This window comes from Phyllostomus discolor, chromosome 14, assembly GCF_004126475.2.
Source record: "Phyllostomus discolor isolate MPI-MPIP mPhyDis1 chromosome 14, mPhyDis1.pri.v3, whole genome shotgun sequence".
Taxonomy (NCBI): Eukaryota; Metazoa; Chordata; class Mammalia; order Chiroptera; family Phyllostomidae; genus Phyllostomus; species Phyllostomus discolor.
In genome coordinates, this window is record NC_040916.2 from 21,828,666 (window position 1) to 21,849,423 (window position 20,758).

The window sequence follows — 20,758 nt, forward strand, 5'->3', positions numbered from 1 at the left end:
TAATCAGCAGTACCTTATAATCTTAAATTACAGAGCACACAGACACCCCTGTGTCTGATTCCAGAAGGGAGGGCAGTCTTACACCTGCCACGCCTCTCCGTTTCCCAGAGCATTTTCACTCCCATCATCTTGCACACACGTTGTCTCCTCTGGTCCTGGCAAGGTGTGGTGGCCAGGGTGGGTACCGCCTGCGTTTCCCATGAGCAGGAGGGAGGCCAAGGGGCTGAGGCAACTCGCTCGGGGTGCAGCAGCGACTAGGGTTTTGTGGACTTGATTGCAGCGGTGTTCTGTGTCACAGCACGTGGCTTCTCCCCTTGTCACGTTGAGAGCTGAAACGTTACGGCCCCGCTGAGTTCATAGGATTCTCTTGGCGACGCCAGTTAAACGGACTCAGCAGCAACTCACCAGTCTCAGGGGGCACATCTCTCACATTCCACACACGACTGGATTCCTCCTGTTCCGAGTGAACAGTCTAATCTCCAGGCATGAAAACTGTGACTAAGAAACAGCCATTACGTCATTCCACAGAGAGCCTTCTCTCATGCCTCTCTGCATGAAAGAGAAACCTCAAAAAAAATCCTAATAATGCACGTTACCAAGTGCGAGGCTGGCTACCTTCCGTGTGTCTCTTTGCGGTGAAGAAGGTAGCCTGGAGCCCTTGCACCTAAAGATAGATCAGATCTGTGAACCTGGGTCTGATTTTAGCCTCGAGGGAGCAAAGAGGATGAAACTTAGAAGCTCAGCTTTCTGGACGGTGTGGATGAGTCAAAGAGTTCTTCTCCGCCTCTGAGTCTGTCGGCCAGGAGACCTGGATGTGATAGGGCTTCAGGTCCTCGGGCGGGAGGACATCGGGGGCGTTGCCCATGAGGTCGTGCCCCCGGAAGGATTTGGGGAAGGCTATGACATCCCGGATGCTGGGTGCTCCAGTGACGATGCACATCAGTCTGTCCAACCCTGTGAGTAAAACACGAAGTTAGTTTAACAGGCGACAGTGCAGTCTGAGGCTGGGAGCGCCTCCGTTTCCCTTAAAGGCTGTAGAGAACTTTTAAGAAAGAATCTTTAACAGACTGCAGCCAAGCACAGTTCCCTGCCTTTTCAGGGACCTTTCGTGTGTTTGAGGTTATTTTCTGTCTCATTTTAGAGAAACGCTCAGGACTGATATTCACGTCGGCTGGGATGCGTGGGGACAGCTCACTCAAGGCTGCACAAAATTCAGTGCTGTGCGGGCGACTCCAAGGACACAGAAGCAGGTCCCTGTGGTTGAGGGACCACAACCTAGGTGAGCTTCCTAGAGTTTCTCACCCTCCCTGACTTGATCAAAGCGATGAGGAGAGCACCCTCGGCTGCCAGGAGGGCCCTGGCACCCAGCCGGTGGCCAGGCAGCCGGGCCTGCCAGACTCCCGCCAGACTCCTACGGCGAGTCCGAGGCCCCAGGGGCTGAGCAGTAGTGACTTAAGACTGCACAGTTGCATTCTATTAAAAAAAAATCTTCTAAATGCAAATTATCAGTTAAGTTTTAGCTTTATCATGGTAAAGTGTATTTTTAACATACGCATGTATCAATGAAATGAAAACCCAAACTTAAATCTGTAGAACCCTTGGGCTCACCCCCTACCTTTCTTACTCCCCCACCCTTTAAGCTGGGAGCCCAAATCTGAGACAGGGCAACGGAATGAAATCTGGCTTGCAAAAGGACAGGCTGTTTACCTAAGGCGATTCCTCCATGAGGGGGCGCCCCGGAGTCTAAAGCCTGGAGCAGGTGGGACAGCAACGTCACATCTTCCTGAAATTCCAAAGATAATTCCATGTCAGCGCACACCGAGGGCCTACTGTGCGCCACACGGTGCGCTCAGGCGAGAAAGGAAAAATAAAGGGGGGGTTAAAAAATGACTTCAAGAGGTTTACAGTTGAGTAAGATAATGTGACAAATCACAGGTATTAAAACCTGCAGAGAAATGCCTGGCGCTCAGTAAATGCAGCTACTATTACACTGACAATGCAAACCTAGCAAGGCTGTGGAGGGCTAAGCGAGGGGACTAAGGAGGGGTGGGCTCCGAAAGGCAGGATGAAAGCAGGGAACTGGCCCGTCCCAGGGACTAGGGAGGGCAGTAGGAAGCAACAGTGTCAAATGCTGCTGGGAGGTGGCCGTGCCTGAGCGGGGAGAGCAGGCCACTGGATTCGGTGACAAGGAACTCTTGCGGGGCAAGGTACCTAACCAGGCTGCAGACCGGAATCAGGCAGGGAGCTTTCTGGAACAAACGCCAAAGCCCCACGCTTAAGCTTTTCCTTTAATTGGTCTAGGGTGAGAGGGGGTGTTGTGTTTCCAATGCCTTTGAAGCGAGCCTACCCTGCTGAGCAGCAGGGCTGGGAGCAGCTGCTGCTGCTGCTGTGTGGGGAGAGGCACTCTGACGCCTCTCAGAAGCCTGGCTGCCGCCTGGAGGCTCTGGCTGGGAAGAGCGGCCCCAGGGGGGTTCGCTGACGGGCATCGGCCACCCCAAGTTCTCCACTGACGCTCTGAAAAACCAAGTTCTTCCAGCGCACGCCACCCCCGTGAGTTAATCCACAAAGGGACCTTTCAGGATCAGAGCTGGATCTTTTCTTCCTGAAACCTGCCCTCGCCTTCCACAGAACCGCCACCCAGCGGCAGGTTCTGAGGCCGAGCCGTCCAGACTCTGCAGAACCCCGATCACCCTACTCTCTCTGTCACCAACTGGGGCAGTGTGGACCGAGTGACATAAACTCCCGCCACACCTCCCTCTCTTCCTCTGCATCATCCACAGTGTCAGTCCTTTCATTTCGGAGGACGGGAGCTTGGGATCAGGAGCCACCTGCTGGGATCTGAATCTTGGCCCTGCCCACTCCTGTGCTAGCGCGAGACTCAGGGCGGCAAATTAAGCAGCCTCACGCTCTCAGCTGGGAAATGGGCAGAGCAAGGGTGTTCATCCCCAACAAGTGACCGTGAGAATTCAGGGTGTCAGTGCATTACAGCACTTAAACAGCACGGGGCATAAAATAAGCACTAACAAGCACCGATGACCATTTACTTTCGAAGTCTTACACCAAAGGCAGGAAGATAAGCCAATACTAGGCTGTATCTAGTGAGTCCCCCATTCATAACAAACTTGAACACACAAAAAAGGTCAGGCTGGCAGATGGCTACCTTCAGTAACGTTTCCAGGATGTAGCGCTGGAGCTGAGCATCGTGAATTCGGATAGAACCACCTCCTATCTCGTGGCCATTTAAAACCAAGTCGTAGTGTTGGCTGCGGACCTAGAAGACACACGGGGTCTTTACGTCAGGAAACGTTAACTACTGACACCAGCCCCGACGATTTCTCCTGGGGCTTTCAGGCTGAAGTCGGAAGCTCCCTGCTTTCGTTTCCAGGTTTCCCTAAACTCCCCAGTACCGACAGGGTACCTTTTCGGGCTCGGTGTGCAGGAGGTGGATGTCACTGGGGTGGGGAGCTGTGAACGGGTGGTGGGCAGACTCCAGTTCTCCGGGATGTTCTTCCTTGGGAAGGAACAGTGGGAAGTCCACCACCCAAAGGAAGGAGAACAGGTTCGGGTCACGGAGTGCCACTCCTCTTGCTTCCAGAAGGTCGGCACATTCCAGGCGTAATTTTCCCAGCAAAGAGCACTGCAGACAGAAGATGCCAGCGCTGAGTTAGCTGCCAGGATGGAGTAGTCAGCAAAGGACACCGTCCGGATTCTAAAGCCGGGCTGTCCTTGGAGAAGGGACACCCTAAGCTGCTCAGGAGACAGTGGTCTGAGGGCCATCTGACTGCAACAGGCTGAGAAGAACTGTCAGACTCAGCGGCTGGGTGGCTGGGAGCACCGGCGTCCACTGGACGGACCTGGGCGTGACTCTCAGCTTGCAGCTGACTTCTCTGCACCCTGTCCCATAGTGAAATGGAGATAAAAACAGCTACTCCAAAGGGCGCTGGTGACAATTCAGTGAGACGAGGCATGAAGGGGCGGTATGACGGGTCCCTCTTCCGACAACGGTTTCCTCACTGCTCCTGATGGCTGTGCTGAGGGTCTGCTCAGCGCCTGGCATGTAGCTAATGCTCAGCAGACGCTGGCTGCGGTGGGGAAGGCAGTGTGGGTCAGAGGCTAACTTAGAGTGTGGCCTTGGGAACCAGGCTCAGAGGGTTAGGAAAAAAAAACCTGGCTTTTCCACTTTCCAGCTGTGTGCAAGCACATTTTTATTTAACCTCTGAGTCTTGGTTTTCTTATCTTCCCAATGGTAACTGTATCAGTACTTACTCTTTTTTAAGAAATATTTTATTTATTTTTTTAGACAGAGGGGAAAGGAGGGAGAAAGACAGGGCAAGAAATATCAATGTGTGGCTGCCTCTCGCGTGCCCTCTGCTGGGGACCTGGCCTGCAATCCAGGCATGTGCCCTGACTGGGAATCAAACTGGCGACCCGCTGGTTAGCAGGCCAGCGCTCAATCCACTGAGCTGCATCAGCCAAGGCAGTATCAGTACTTCTTGACCTTTACCATCTACTTCCAGTGCTCGTCTGACTTGGACCCCACTGTTGTGTGTTTTACCATGATCTCTGCAGCTGCATCCAGTCCCCGCGAGCCTCCTGCAGCACGGTGACGGAGCCAGTGCATGGTGGCATGTGCCCCTCCCAGCGGCTGCTCCTGAGGAAAGGGGCCCTGCCACGCCCAGGTGGGCCAGGGTGTCCGCCAGCCCAGCAGCCCTCCAGCAGTCTGACCTGTCCCTCCGCATTTTCAGGCATGCATTACGTGCAAAAGTTAGTGACCACCAAATTTTCTTAATTTGCAAAATCTTGCAATTGAAAATATGTTCTCACAGTTGTACCCTGAGTACCAACAGCCCTCTACCCAATGGCTTTCCCCATCCATGTCTGTGTGAGCAATGCCAATGGAGGCTGGTAGTGAAAAAAAAAATAACAACTAGTTTTTCTACAATGCATTATAAAGTGCTGAAAGATGTTTTCCATATAAAAACTCATGCAGGCCAGCTCCAGCTTGTGAAGCTGACAGTCTCCCTTGTGCGCTGTCTGCACAGGAGAGGACAGCCTCACTCAGCCCCGACAGCCCGGAGCCGGGGCAGCGTCTCTTACCGCCCTCCTGTGCTCCCCGGCCGTGAGCAGGACCACATCCTCCTCCTGGGCCTCCAGGTGCCTGGCCAGGCCCCGTCCCTGTTCCTCCATCACTAACTTGGCAACTGGCGTATTCCAGTCCTGACTGGCTTTCAGGGCCACGGGTAAGACTTCCTGTGATAAAGAAAAAGACATTTGTTTTTCTTACAGTAAAAGATTTCTTGTTCTCAATAGGAGAGAACTCACGTGAGATGATCTGTTCCTTCCCGGAGCCCCTTTACAAAGATACGAAAGGAATTAAAGAGTCATCTCATCCTAACGGAAAACAAGGAGAATGAGGGTCGGAGGGATGTCAGTGGATAGAGGAGATTTCTGCACGTTTTCAGCAGCTCGCAAGCGAATGGAATAGGAACGACTGCAGAAGCGAGATGCAGGGAGCTCTGGCCCGGGGAACCGTGGAGTGGCCTTAGCACAAGCAGGCACTGAGTTCCCCTGCAGGGTCCTAGAGATGCCCAGGACTCCTGAGGCTTTGGGTCCCCGGGGCGACGGCCCACGGCCCTGCTGCTCACCCTAATCTGAACCTAACTGCTCACAAACCTTGCAAGGGCCCGGCGCTCCCAATCAGCTTTGCCCATGCTTAGATGTGTGTAATCACCACACACTGAAGAAACTCCGCAGGACAATCCTCTCCCCCCAAACCCCCCAAAACAAATCCGAAACTAAGATAAGAAAGAGCCAAGGGGAAAGAGATGGTTTAGGCACCAAAAAAGGACTTTAAACCTCAAGGGCAGTCACGGATATTTTTAACAATGAAACCAAGTTAAAATGCAGTGAAAAGAATAAAGAACTCCTGGGAAATAAAAATGGGATTGCTGAAAAAAAAGAAAGAAAAATTCAACAGAAGAGTTGAACAAATCTCCTGGGTGGGGAGGGGGCGGTGGTGGGGGCAGGGGGAGAGGAAGAAGTGGGAAAGGACACAGAGAAAAAAAGAAAAAAGACAGACAAGTTACAAATAGGGTCCAACAGACAACTAAAAGAATTCCAAAAGGGGACACCACAGAAAACGATGAGGTCGGAATAATTAAATAAAAAAGAACTCTGCACCCATGAAAGGCAAGCTCCTCAGTGAGTGGAAAGAGCCCTTCAAGTGTGCAACATGCAGAAAGGCGACCCAGAGCTATACACACTGAGGTTTCGGAACATTGAGAGTCGGGACGCTGAAAGCTTCCGAAGGAAAAAAATTAGGTTTGCCACGAAGGACTAGATCCATGCAGGCACCGGAAGTCGCACGCAACAGCAGACAGGAGAAGAAGCTAAGAAACTAAAACGGCTCCTTTGACGAGCAGGCCCGTGTGGTCTAACGCAGTGGCCACCCCTCACACGCAGCTCTATACATGTAAGTGTAAACGAAACTAGATGTGAAATCCAGTTCTTCAGGCACACTAGCCCCATTCCAGGCATCCAAGAGCTGCACTGGCCACTGGCTGCCGCATAGCGCGATGCAGATACGGAGCTTCCCCTCCTTACAGAAAGTTCTGTCGGACAGCCCTGTGCCAAAGGGGTGTGCCCTCTGATTCAGAGTTTCATGCAAAGCAGAACTGTTCGGCAAGTGTGAGGTTCTGAACATAGAGACAGTTTTGGACCTGTAAGGATTCTGAACGTTTCTCTCTCACGTACTCGCTCAGGAAGGACCTGAGGATCGACTCCTGCACAGGTGAGAGCGAGGAAGACTGGGGTCCAGGAAAGGAGTGGCTTTGACGCAGGAAAGGAATGAAGGAAAGGTCCGGAAAGACAGGTGCGCACCATGGACAGAGTAACAGGTAAGGCCCGTGTCTGGGAGCCTCATCTCTCAGTGCAGGAAGTGAACAGGTAAAGTTTAAAACAGACTTTTTAAAAAGGCAGCACGTGGACATTTGCGTACTTCTGAGAACACATGCTCTGGTGTGGGACTGGGGTGGCGCGAGCTACAGCAAGCGTGTGTGTCACTGTTGCTGCTTTTTTAGAGGGAAAAGGAAAATCTTGGGCATATGGGGCTTTATTTTTTAACCATATCAAAGTACCATTGTTTACTTAAAAGCTTATGACTGAACTTACATTCTCATCAATGGTGAATTTTTTAAAACATTTTACACCAGCCAAGGCTGAGTAATGGTGAATGTGACTGTTTAAGCTGAATGAAGTCTTAGAATTATACCCAGGGATAGGTTAAGTTGAAAAAGAAAAAGTAGAATGATCTGAAATAACAAGGCTGTCAAAACTAATGATGGTGAAAGAGCTCAAGAGATGATTTAAAATGTTAAATCTGTACAAGCAGAGAAAAAAACTGCTGTAGTTAACTCCTTACCTGATCGCAATGGTCAGCTGCAAATTTCCTAATGGACTCAATGTCTTTCCGTTTTAAGTATTTCTGATGAAGGAAAATCAGAGTAAACGCGTCAATATGACACTGAGCTTCGTAAACACATTCATGACAGCAAGTGGGATACAAATGCACTCTGAGTCTTTCTATCACAACAGTGGGATTCAAATAAATTTTAATTTCTGCTGCCAGAGGTCAACATTTTAAAGCTTATAGCTACAGGGCTACTGTCCGCTAACACGCAGCTCTCCCGGGGAGTAGCCGTGCACGTGTCCCCGTACTAATCAGGAGAAGCGTTCAGAACGAATCTCCCCATCGGAACTGTGAACTGTGAAGCAAAAAATGACTTCCAGATCAACAGGAGGATTCAGAATTTAATTATTTCAGGCCCCGTAAAATTCATTGTATCTTACTCTTTGCAAATGATCTCAATGCCTTTCTAAGAGGGACACTGCCGTCGTCACTCGTGTCCACGGGCCACTGAACGCGGCGCGGGGGGACGTGCCACCCCGCCGGCCTGAGAGTCTGCCTGGGGAGGAGCGGCCGTCCTGGGACCGGGGGGAAGGCAGTAACAGGCAGTAGATGTTGGATGAGTTCACAGCTTCCCTGGACGCAGTCCTGCGTCCGGACTAGAGAGGGGACACCACCTGACCCTCCATTGAAAGAACACACGCAGTGAACGGAATGTGACGAGACGGAACTCTTATCCTCAGTGTGAACACGCCGAACACGCGCACACACCCAAGTGAGGAGTCTTTCAGAATAGCCATCTCACTCGGGAGCCAACGGGCCCAGGCTGTCCTGGGCTCAGCTGACAGCCTTTTTGGACAAACTGAGGCTGGAGACGGAGCAGGAACGCGATGGCATGCTCATCGCTGGGGGAAATGGTCCCTGACAAAGCAGATGTGCTACCGCTTGGTTTGCACAGGAAACGGCTCCAGGTCCGGAGCACAAAGTCACGATCATCAGGTTTTACTGTTCTCTGCTTACAGCTTTCGGGACGCTGTTAGGCTTTATGTAAAGATGTACGCTCTCTTTTGTAGGACCATTTTTACCAGTTTATTTGAAAAGATGAATGCACTTATTTAAAGAGATCGTTCTTTCTGAGATTCAAGCCTGCCCACGTTGAACTTATTTACTTCATGCATGCAGGTTCTAGAGAAAGCAAAGAACTGTGCATCACTTACTGCTCCTTCAGGGACACGTATGGCTTTGACGGCTCCTTGGGGTTTACTGAGTGCGTCTTGAAGAAATCTGACCTCTGTGTTTCTGAACACGTCACTGACGTCTACAATCTGGAAAATTGGTGAAAGAACAAGCAGATCTTGTTACGTCCACAGAGCGGTTCCCGTGGGCTGGGCACTGTGGCAAGTGTGAGCATACTTCTCGTTGGTACTAATTCATCGCATCCGTACAACATGAGTGTGAGGGAGGCACTCATATTGTCCCCACTTAAAACATGAAACCAAGGCACACAGAAGGTGACAGCTTGCCCAAGAGGACACAGCTGCTCAGTGGCGGAGCCGGAACCTAAGCAGCCTGACTCAAGAACCCCCAGTCCGAACTCCAAAAGAAGAAAGGAGGGCGTAACCTGGCAGCCAGGGGCTGGCAGTCAGGGCTTTTTGGGTACTGAATTTTTTTCATTCTAAGAACGGAACACCGCTACTCATAGATGAGGCGGAACTCAGCTTCTAAGGTGTCTGCACCGAGAACCCATACAGAAATGTCACCCGTGTTACGGAGGCAAGGGGCTGTTGCTAGAAGAAAACAATGCAAGGCTTGCTAATGGAAACTGCACCGTGTAAATTCTGCTCTTACCCCTAGTCAAGTATGTATTGATCTTAATAATTTGAATAAGCATCTCCATATCTTTGAGCTCTTTAAAGACCATGGAAAAAGAATTAATAACTTGTTATCATTCGCCTTCCAAATGTCATTTTAGCCCTAGAAAACTTGAAGAGGAAAGCACAGGTTTTTCTTTAAGTTACCATTTGTGTCCCTATGATTAATAACTTGTCAGTAATACAAACGTTTTAGCAAGAAGCTTGCTCTTTGGAAATGGGTTTTAGGACACAGCAGACACACGAAAGTATTGTAATGGCAGCCCGCTCTGACCCTCTCTTGCTGAGGCTCCAAAACAACAAAAGCAACAGCCCAGATAACAAGAAGAAGTATTCCAGAACCATGTGCGTGGCCGGAGGCAGATTTCAGAGTGGTTCAGAGACTGCGGGGCTCGGGCGCGGAGACCTGGGGGGCTGGGGGTTGGTACCTCCATCCCGAAGCGGGTGTCGGGCTTGTCTGTCCCGTAGCTGGCCAGCGCCTCGGCGAAAGTCACAGAGGGAAAAGGGACGCCCAGCGGTCCTTTGTCTTTGGGCCAGGCGTACTGCAGCAGACCCTCCACCAGACTCTGGATCCCGGTCTGGTCTACAAAAGACATCTCTATGTCAACCTGAAACCAAATAACACACGGAAACGAACTTGAACAGCCGCAGTCTTAACACGGACACGCTCACATAGTTCTCTGGTTTTAAGTTACCATAGGGTTCTGGACGTAAATACTTACTACGTGGGGGGATAAATATTATTATACATCTGTTTTCTGTCAGGCACTGTGCTAACGCTTCACATACATCATCAGCTTGTTCAGTTCCCAGGACTATTTCGTGGCTTATGGCTCAGAGAGGCTAAGCAGCTTGCCTGCGTGTGCGTAGCTAGGAAGTAGGAAAGCTACCCTCGACCCCACATCTGTCCACCTTCAAAGCTTATGATTGTTGAGCTTCCCCGCACTGATGAACGTGCTACCCAACGGGAACCAAATGGTAACAGCCCTGACAGGTTTAAACCCCAACATACAGAAGTGCTAGTTCTTAATGCACTCAAGGCATTTCAAGAACGTTATCACGGCCATTCAACACTGTAGGAACCTCTGGCATCCCTTAGGTGGCGGCCACGCTCCTTCTGAAAAGGACACACGAAACAGGCCAAAAATGAAATAATTAATGCCTCGCTGCAGGTTAGTCCCACTAACTATCTGGTGGATACAATGTAACGCGAAGGAAAGCACAGGTAAGTGCTGTCCTGGTCTGGAGACGCCGGCTGCAGCCAGGCTGAGTGAGTGAGTGACAGGAGATCACAGCTCTGTACCTGAGTGAACTCGGGCTGCCTGTCCGGCCGCGAGCCTTCATCTCGGTAGCACCTGGCAACCTGGAAGTACCTACAGTGGAAAGAGAGCACTCACTGAGGCATGAGTCTACCAAGGCACACACACCTCTCCCCCGAAGTTCATGGCAGTGCAGGCCGTGAGGTAAATTACTGCTGCTACCTGAAGGGCACAGAACAAACCTAACCCAGTCGGACACGGCCGACCCGTGAGAACTGAACCACCGTATGTACGTATTGCTTTGGACACACACAGCTGCACCTCTGGGCATCCACACATCGGCCTGGCACGCAAGGCGGCCCGTGCTCCGTCGTGCATCTCGTGTTGGCCGCAGTGAACTCGTTTTGGTCCTGTTGCCGCAGGACCGCCCGGAGCTTTCCTGGGCTGTGCCGTCTGGCTCTCGTCTTCATCTGGTCACAAGCGGCTGTTCTATTTCCCCAAATAACACCATTTCAGACCTCTCATACCGACTCTGCAACTCTCGGTGCACTCCATTGTCGTGTACGTCACAGCTGGGTTTCAGCACAGGGCCCCCCTACACATGGAGCCCACCCAACCCGCCTCCACTGAGGGGTGACTACACATTTTTAGGGGGTTTCTTTGCACACATTTCCCAAACTCTCATATACATTTTCTAACCTTTTAACAGCTCAGACCAATTTCTTTCCTCTTTTTTTTCCCCTTCCCCTTCCCACTTTCCCTTTGCTGACAACTACCTGCATAGAGAAAGCTCACCTGTCCAAACCACCAACCATCAGGAGCTGTTTAAACTGTTGTGGGCTCTGAGGGAGAGAATAGAATTTTCCAGGTTCCCTGGATGGGATTACAAACTCTTTTGCACCCTTTTAACAAGAGAGAGAGAATGAATTAATGAATAAGTCCACTGATTGTATAAACAGATTAAATATCAAAGTTTAGAAATGTCAGTTCTTAATGAACAGGTGATTTATGTTTAAGGAACCAAGTCACTGTTGATTTGCATCTAAAAATCTTGAAGAAAACCCATGCAGAATACAAGAATTCTGTCTCAAAATATTGACCCATATAATTTCTCAACTCTTTTTTTAATGAAAAACATAGTTTTATTAAAGGATCTAAAGGAAGACTTCAGTGATACCCACATTAAAATGACTGCAATCAAAACCCATCTGGGTTTTTTTCTGCTTAGTTTTGACATTTGGAAGAATAAAAGCTTGAGAATAGTCAGAAGACTTCTGAAGAAGTACGAATGGCCTTGCCTGGGCCTGCTTCTAATGTTCCTGGATTAGTCCACCTGCCTCGCATTCGCCACACTCAACTCTTTTCTTCTGTAAACTGAATTCACTGGGGCGACATCGGTTAACTCACCACCCCGAGTCAAGTCCCCTCCCATCACCATTCGCACCCCTTCTGCACCCCTTCGACTCTTCAGTGCCACTGTGAGCTGAATGGCTGGACGATGCTACTTTACTTGGTACTAAGCTCCTTTTAGCATTTTCCACATGAAAAGGTTCATCCTGAATAAAAATGCCCGGGAACCCCAGTGCAAATCCAGTAATTAGGGAGTATGTTGGGGCCTGGGGGCTGGAGCCCGTGGACCCCTTGTTAGGTGAATGATACCGAGACCCAGAGAACACAGGCCTGGGAAGGCATGGTGCGACCGGCTCAGTGAGCTGCTGCACTTCCAGCAGGAGGCGTGACTTCCGCCCAGCCCTGAGTCCCGTTTTCTGTCCCAGACCCATGGACGAGGGACGGCGGACCCCCACTCCGAGTTCCCAAGGCCCTGCTGGCGGGGCTGCCCTAGGCAGGCCGGGCCGGACATCCTGCCCACCGCAGGTGAGGAAGGCCGGCTCAGGGTCCTCGAGCGTCCACCCCAGCTGAGGGAGGGACACGCAGCAGTGGGGCGCAGGGCGGCCGGCCTTGGCACCTGGATCCACTCCCGTCCCCAAGAGAGGAGACGACCATGAGCAGTGGGACTCACACACGGCTCTGCCTCTCTGTGTCACCGTCAATCTTCTCCCCTCTTAGCAAAGCTAGTTAATGTGGCCATCCCGAGGGGCAGTAAGGTACGTGCAAGAAGTACAACCAAGTGGACAGAAATGCAAAGGGGCCCGGCTTCTAACAAACAGACTACAGTCGGCTGATACACACCCCTGGAGTCCTCTTAAACAAGGTCGGAGTTTCCACATCCACAAACCCTGCGAAGAGAGAAACGTCTGAATTTAATGAGTACGAATTTGTCAAATATGATGTCTGTGGTACAGCCCAACAAATCTGAGGCTACCCTTTAATTAGGAATTTCGACTGAAATAAGTTACCAAGCCCACCGATGCTGGTTTCTATAAACCCAAGAAGAAAGCTGGAGATTTTCATAAAACCCTATTCTGTTCATTAGATTGATACTTTTGTCACGAGATAATTCTAAATTAATGGGATCTTGTCTATTAACTGTTTTGATTTTTAAAATATTCTTGTAGGGTAGAAATAACGCAAATAGAGTAGGAAAAAGCCCCAGGACTGATCAAAGAGTCGGATTTAATTCCCATGACACTCCTGAGCTCACAACAGATAAACGTAAGCATGATAAAGAATTAAAAAACTGCCCTGGCTGGTGTGGCTCAGTGAATTGAGTGCTGGCCTACGAACCAAAGGGTTGCCAGTCTGATTCCCAGTCAGGGCACATGCCTGGGTTGTGGGCCAGCTCCCCAATGGTGGGCACATGAGAGGCAACCACACATTGATGTTTCTCTCCCTCTCTTTCTCCTTCCCTTCCCCTCTCTCTAAAAATAAATACTTAAAATCTTAAAAAAAGACTCCTTTAAAAATAAAAGAATTAAAAATCTTATAGAGGTGATGACCCAGGGGCCGCCTGACCTTCAGCAGTGATGGGAGGTCCTACAACAGGCACTCTGGCCCGTAAGAGGCTGTATTTGTGACCCAGTAGCAAACGAAATTGTGTTCCAACTCACTAAGTGATGCTCTGGGACAAAACACCTGGAAATGAAGCTTCAACAACTGCTTTACACATTAAGTGAGTTCCAGCCCTCCGGCAACATCTGACCCCGTGATGTGAAGGGGAGGATACGGTAAAACTCCGGAATAAAACAGAGGAGGCGCTGAAAAGCTCCAAAGGACACGCAGCGTCTCCCTTACCGTGTCGATGACAGAGAAACTCCCGCATTCTCATGACCATCTGGGACCTCAGCCGCAGGTTATGCTGCATTTGGGAACTACGCAGGTCCAGGTAGCGATACTGCAAACGAAGAGCCTCGGTTTTCTAAACAAATGGAAAGACGTTTATGTTTAAGTATTTTTTTCAACTATTAAGAAGATATTAACTTTAGATACAGGGTTTGAGTTTTCAAAAACTTCAGCTCTATCTTTATCCTCCGAGTTTGGGTATACACTGCCCTCCCTGATTCCTCCCGCTTCTATGTTTGTTACGGGGACAGATTTTACAGTTTATTATCCATAATTATTAACAGGACCTTCCGCTGACTGAAATTTGCCTGTGATACTGAACACTTATACATTCAGCTAAACCTGTAGTTGAGTCTTGATTTCAAGGTCTTTGAAAAATATACACCAGAGTGAAAAGCTGCAACTTTACCACCTGAATGGGACCAAGAGAGTGAGAAATGCAAGGAACAGCAGAGGGAACCTCAGCGGCTGTGCTAGTGGCAAGAACATGTGCTTATATGCTGTGAATCTCTGCATCCCTCTCTGTGCTAAGACGTTTTTACAATGTCCTTTTCCTGGTGTAGCTTATTTCTTTGACTAGAAATTAAATAACTATCTGTCACTTTTTTTTCTCTGAAAGCTTAGCTGGGTGTTATTCCCCACCACCCCCACCACTACCACAGGGCCAACTCTGTAACTCTGTTGCTTCTTCAAATTAAAAGATGAAGTACTGGGGACTTAAATGTGAGACTCAATGGCCTCGCCGTGAATTTAAAAGTTCCCTTGCACGTCAGTTTGCAAACTGGGACTCTGCAGGTCTGCAGCCGTAGCTAACTGCGACACGGCTGAGATTCACCCGGGTGCCCGTCCCCGGTGCTGTCTCGCTTCATCACCCCCTCAAACTCCGGTGACGGACGTCCCGAAGCACCGTGACGCTGACACGCTGGGGAAGTCAGGCCAGCATCTTGTCCCTGTGAGAGGCTTACACTGAACAGATGCAGGACCTCTTACACTGTTTGGCTGTGTCCAAACAGTATAAGAGGCATAACGCTCCTTTCAAATTGTAAAACAACAACAACAAACTTTGAACAAAATAACACCCCCATCTTAAAGGCAGAGCCATGTTTCCAGCTGTCTGAAAACAAGTCCATGTGCTTAGGCACTGCGACAGCTCCACGGCGAGCCGCTGTGCAGAAGGGCTCGTCAGGAGGTCGTGGAACGAACAGAACAACTCATGATGTATCTGTAGCAGAAGGCTGATGGCGTGAAAGTTAAGGCTTGTCTTTAAAAAACTCTGAAAATACTTCACTGGCCATTTCCCAGACTAATAACAGAGGACGGCACCTTCACAAAGTCCTTAATTTCAAAGGGCAGCTTCTTGCAGGAATTCAGAAGTTCGGCTGTTTTAACCTTGATTTCAATCTCACCGGTTGGCATTTTCTGAGAGAGAGAGAGAGAGAGAGAGAGAGAGAGAGGAAAAAAAAAACCACCTATTTTCAAATTCACTCATTGGGACACATGCCCAGTGAACATTTGTAAAACACACGACTTATGTACACGTGTAGTGTGCACGGGTGCTTGTAGTGTGTCGTCTAAATGTCCGTGTGTGATTCTGACGTTCTTGTGCATACCCGTGGCTGATGTGACCATGACCAAACACCTTCGCTTGTATCGGTGTGTGTGCTTCTAGTGAAGACTCTGAGATCTGCAGGTTCGGCCACAGAACTTACAGAGCCCGAGCGCCTGACGTCCGATGGGTGCTCATCCCGCGTGGCCTGAACGTGGAGGCAGACAGGGCGGTGTGTACAGGCAAGATCGACACAGACAGTGTCTAGACTACTCACTGGGTTCTCTTGTCCCGGGGGCCGGGAAATGACGGTCCCGGATACCCGCACCACAGACTCCACGGGCGCATCACATAAAATCTTCTTCACGGAAGCAGCCAACTGCGGAGAAAGAGGGGAGGACAGTGCCAGGAAACACACGAACTGAAAGGATTCTGTAGGGGCAGGGTGGAGGTGGGAGAGGACATGAGGGGGATAGATGGGAATGGGAAAAATATAATAAAAAATAAACTATTTTAAAAAAGGAATCTAAGCCCTGGCTGGCGTAGCTCAGTGGATTGAGCACGGGCTGCGAACCAAAGTGTCACGGGTTCGATTCCCAGTCAGGGCACATGCCTGGGTTGTAGGCCTCGGCCTCCAGCAACTGCACATTGATGTTTCTTTCTCTCTCTCTCTTTCTCCCTCCCTTCCCTCTCTAAAAATGGATGAATAAAATCTTTAAAAAAAAAAAAAGGAATCTGTAGTAACTCTAGTCTATGGTTTAGAATAACGACAATAGGCACATAACTTAATTGCTGTAAATTACTGTGGCTGTCCTTAATGCCTTTATTAAGGAATCTGGTAAACTGCATCCCCATTTTGATTCAAGTTAATACAGCAAGTCAAACTCGTAATGAAAAGTTTTCAAATGTGTCCCTTAAAGGAAAATACAGAGAAGAATGCTTCATGCAAACAAGTCTCATATACCTTTATTTAAAATTTTTTTTATCCTTACCCGAGGACAATTTTGTTTTAGATTTTACTTATTTATTTTTAGAGAGGGAAGGGAGAGAGAAAGAGAGAGAGAGAGAAACATCAATGTGCAGTTGCTAGGGGCCGTGGCCTGCAACCTAGCCATGTGCCCTGACTGGGAATCAAACCTGCGATGCCTGGTTCGCAGCCCGCGCCCAATCCACTGAGCTACGCCAGCCAGGGCTCCGAGGACAATTTTTTAATTGCTTTTACGAACCTACAACCTAGGTATCAGCCCTGACTGGGAATTGAACCTGCAACCCTTCAGTTACAGGATGACACTCCAACCAGCTGAGCCACACTGGCCAGGGCTACCACGTACTTTAAAGGCAACTGTTTGCAGAGCTGGTCTTAGGGGCAGTTAAGTCCACTAGCAGTAACGGAGGCCAAAGGTTAGCTACGCTCATCTCCAGACCCTGAGACCATTCACTGCTCTGACTTCAGGACACAAGGAGCTGAGCAGATCACTCTTCTGAGGCACACAACATTTGTAAACGGCCCAGCAGAAACCACCGTTGCCCAACAGTCATGCCGAGGGATCGTTATTTTATCTACCTTTAATGGTAATTATATTTGAGCAGGTAGTAACTTCACATGACTCAAAATTCAAAGGGGACAGATAAATATACAGTGAATAGTGTCCCTCCTGTCCTTGTCCTCCAGCCCCTTAGTTCCTCTCCCCAAAGGCACCCAAAGGGTGACCACACACCCCCTTTAACACAGATAATAGCCCTCCACATGCTCTTCTGTATCGGGTGTTTTTCAGGCTAACAACAGACTTGGGGTTTTTTTTCTGTATTAGTACATAAAGACCTTCTTTAATCTTTTTTTCTATGCCTGTTAAAATGTACATTTTTTACTGCCAGTCTCTTATTGGTGAACATCTAGGTTGTTCCCAATTTTTTTCTATTAAAGATAACCGGGCAGTGAAAAGCCTTGTGTCTACATCATTTTGCACCTGTGTAAGTCCAGGTGCAAGACAGTTGGAAGATGATTGACTGGAAGTGGGAAGGATGGTCGAAAGGATAGATGTGTCACTAGTTGTGATAGTGCCAACTGCCCTCGACAGAACTAGTTACCATTTGGACTCTCTCAGGGGAGGTACACTTGTTTTCCCAAAGTGTGTTGGCAATCCAGTGTGTCAAGGATGATTCTTTGTACTTTTATTTTTATTTTTTATTTTTTCAACTGGGACTTGGCCCACAACCCAGGCATGTGCCCTGACTGGGATTCGAACCAGCAACCTTTTGATTTGCAGGCCAGCACTCAATCCACTGAGCCACATTGGCCAGAGGTTTTTCTGTGTAGTTTTAATACACGTCTCTACTTATGAGTGAAGTTGGGCATATTTTCATAGGTCTAGACGCCATTTATATTTTCTTTTCTGTAAATTTTATGTTCATACTTCTACTGGGCCACTGCTATTTTTTTTTTATTTGATTTGTAGTAGCCTTTTAGATATCAGGGAAATTAACCCTTTGTATTTGTTGTGCTCATTAACAAATGTCATTTATATTTATTTAGGTGTATGTTTATGGTGAATATTTTTTCCCAGTTTGCCATTGGTCTCAATGTTGCTTACATTTTTTTTTGTAGTTTTCACTAACTTCTGAATTTCAAACCTCAAGCATATTTAGCTTACCCTAACCACAGCATCAAAAAGGCTTTCAGTAATAGCAGGAAACCTTCTAATATTACCTCATCCTGGGGAATGACAACTTGAACAAGTCCCTGGAAATCTCTTAGGACCAGGAAGATGTTTTGCCTGATTAATGAAGAAAATGAACAATGTTAGGATAAAAATCTCTGAGCCCCAAATTTAAGAAAGCAAAACAAACAAACAGCCCACATAATTTCTCATATTTATTACAATAAATAACATGCACTTTCACTTGTTAGCAAAAAAGGAAGACTGGTCTCTAAATCAGCAGCACGGCTACACAGAAAAAGCAGCATGTCCGTCACCCTGGAGTTTTGAAAGCACTTTTATACATGACATGGGGGGAGCAAGGTGTCACAGCGGCCATTCTGAAGGAACTGGCATCAGCTACAGACAACAGGAATGGGCGAGGGTGGAGCGGGGCTACTGGTGGGCTGGGCACAGCCGCTGAATCCGTAAAGCTCACGTGTGAACAGGAAGCAGAGGCTCTCACTTGGATGTTCACTATAATTCCAACGTACATTAAGAAGTGTGAGCAGTCTTTTGTTGGTTTTGCACTGTAGCTGTCAACCAATCAACCCCGTTGTCCCTTCCCTCCACCCTCTGGCCTGCTGTCATTTAATCTAGAACAGCTCAGAATTTTCTCCTTGTCAGGACTCTCCAACCTTCGTAAGCCAAGGGACATTTCAGTCCATTGGTGGGTCATACTTCATTATCGTACCCTTCAGCAGATGTGACTGGTACTTATTGAGACACTATTTGGGTCTTTCAAAACAAAACTAATTTAATGAATTCTGAGAATCTTGCAGGAGCTCAAAGCTTTTATTCTTTTGCCAGGTTGAAAGTTAATAAAGGTTTGGGACTGCCTTGGAAAAACACCACCACGCATTCTTAAACCTCAACTCACCTTCGGTACTGAATCCATCCACACACGGTGACTTCCTGGCCCAAGTGAGAAGAACGCAACTCTCCACATGTGTTGGTCCGGGTGACAAAGCTACTGAGATCTTAAAAAAAAAGCCAGATTAAAAATATATCATTTCCAAACTGCTTAAAAATAAAGACTCACAAATCACATCATCTTAGGTATTTCATGTCAAAGGCTAAAGTTTATGAAGTAAATCTAAGTATGTCGTTTGATTTGATCACTGCTAAATTTACCCACAAATGTGTCAAAAGCCAATGGAATAACTGTCTTAATGTAAATTTTTACCTTATGTTAAGAAATCTAAATTGTTTTGATTACCTACCATTTGCATTGCCCTAGAATTAGCCCATTGCTAATAGTGCATATATCTTTCCCAAATCAGATAGGATCTTCCAAATCAGTTTAATGGTGCAGTGACCAGCTTTAGTATGAATTTAGAAAGTCACTATGTACACTTAGAAAACACTACTGAAAGTATTCTCAAGTGTGAATTTTTCAAGACGTATTAGTGGCATCAACTAAAAGCAGAATAGCCTATGTGGCTACTTTTCTGGTCCTACTTTTCTGGAACTCCAGGATAAAAAGAAAACACAGCAACTACATTATAAGAAAGGAAGCGGGTGAAGGATCTGCTTCTGCACAGAAGGCCATCATCCAGCTAAGACTGGGGGGAATGGAGAACAGGAGCAAGTGCTGTCCAGAGACAAGAAAGAGCTCTTCACTGCTTTCACCTGGAACTCTCCGCTGTGAACTCAGTGTCAGACTTCTGGAGAGAGACCTCCAGATCAGCTGGGCGATCCTTCCGGTGGGTGTGGCTACACCCCTATTTAGCCGAGCTAACCGACTGGAGAACATGTTGGAGCTGCAGGAGGGCGAGAGACGCTTACGAATCCCACACTGCCGGTGTCGCGTGGTGGTCAACAATCATTTTTGTAAATACACACGAATCCCTTAAAATGCTAGGAGTTCCAGTCTCTGCTCCAATATTTAACCCCTTCGCCAGCGAACACGTGTCTAGGCACTAGATCGATCTGCAAGGTCTTTGGGGCCCTTGGAGAGTGGGTAGAAGAAAGACGTCTGCCCCCTCAGCACGCATCAGTATCCGCTTGCATTAACAAACACAACTGCGGCCAGATGTGCGAGTCCACACAGCAGCGCAAGGCGTGATCCCGCGAACACGCAGAGACGGAACTGGCCGGTCATCACGCGAGCCCTGCCTTTCCCTTCCTTCCACGCTTCCCCGAAGGTTCCTGCCGGAGAAACGGAAAACAGGGAGAACTCAGCCTCGCGTTTCAAATCTCCTGGCGCCGACCTCCGATGTTCAAGACGAGGAAGAGTGCAAATCGTAAACTTTCTGAGGGTCCGAACCCACTTGCAGATTGCTCAGGGGGTGCCAAGTGCTGCTCCAAGCGCCCAGCGAGTGCCCAAGATTACGGTAAGCACAAGCAACCAATCAGCGCAGAGGAGCTGCCGCCATGCTCAGTGCGGCCGGAAGTTGGAAGGAAAGCTTCACGTCGGTAGGAAAGACCGGTAGTGAAAGCAGCCGCCGCGCGATTGGAAAAATTGAGGCTAGTGGTTAGGTCGCTCGAACGTGCCCTCAGTAAAAATGGCGACCGTAGTGGCTTCACTGACTTGGAATCGGCGCCCGGAAGGCTTCCGGTGACGGGCCGCGGAGCGAGGCGGGAAACAGTTTTAAACTGAGGCGGTGGCTTGGAACTCAATTGCGGCTTCTTCAACGGCGGGAGTTTGCAGCTGGCCTTGCGTGGCACCGGAGGGGCCTAGGTGCAAAGTGCGAGGCGGGACCCACTGTTCCCCTCCGCGGGCAGAGGCTGACCCGGCA

General features: G+C 48.8%; 1 protein-coding gene across 2 annotated transcripts; it reads right to left on the reverse strand.

Moving 5' to 3' along the window:
- Positions 1-113: 113 nt before the first annotated feature.
- On the reverse strand, positions 114-20,415 carry DARS2 (aspartyl-tRNA synthetase 2, mitochondrial). Of its 2 annotated transcripts, none has more exons than XM_036015990.1 (17): positions 19,641-20,415; positions 18,898-18,997; positions 18,029-18,095; positions 15,599-15,700; positions 15,099-15,194; positions 13,728-13,851; positions 12,726-12,772; positions 11,331-11,437; positions 10,580-10,649; positions 9,705-9,884; positions 8,623-8,730; positions 7,421-7,483; positions 5,098-5,250; positions 3,419-3,637; positions 3,161-3,271; positions 1,708-1,783; positions 114-954 (listed from the first exon to the last, which is right to left on the reverse strand). In XM_036015990.1, exons 1-17 carry the CDS (start codon positions 19,771-19,773, stop codon positions 740-742), a joined length of 1,971 nt encoding a protein of 656 aa, XP_035871883.1. In that variant the 5' UTR covers positions 19,774-20,415; the 3' UTR covers positions 114-739. The 2 variants fall into 2 exon arrangements, with proteins under 2 accessions (XP_035871883.1, XP_028386561.1); XM_028530760.2 differs by having other exon boundaries at positions 19,650-20,411.
- Between the last annotated feature and the right edge of the window lie 343 nt (positions 20,416-20,758).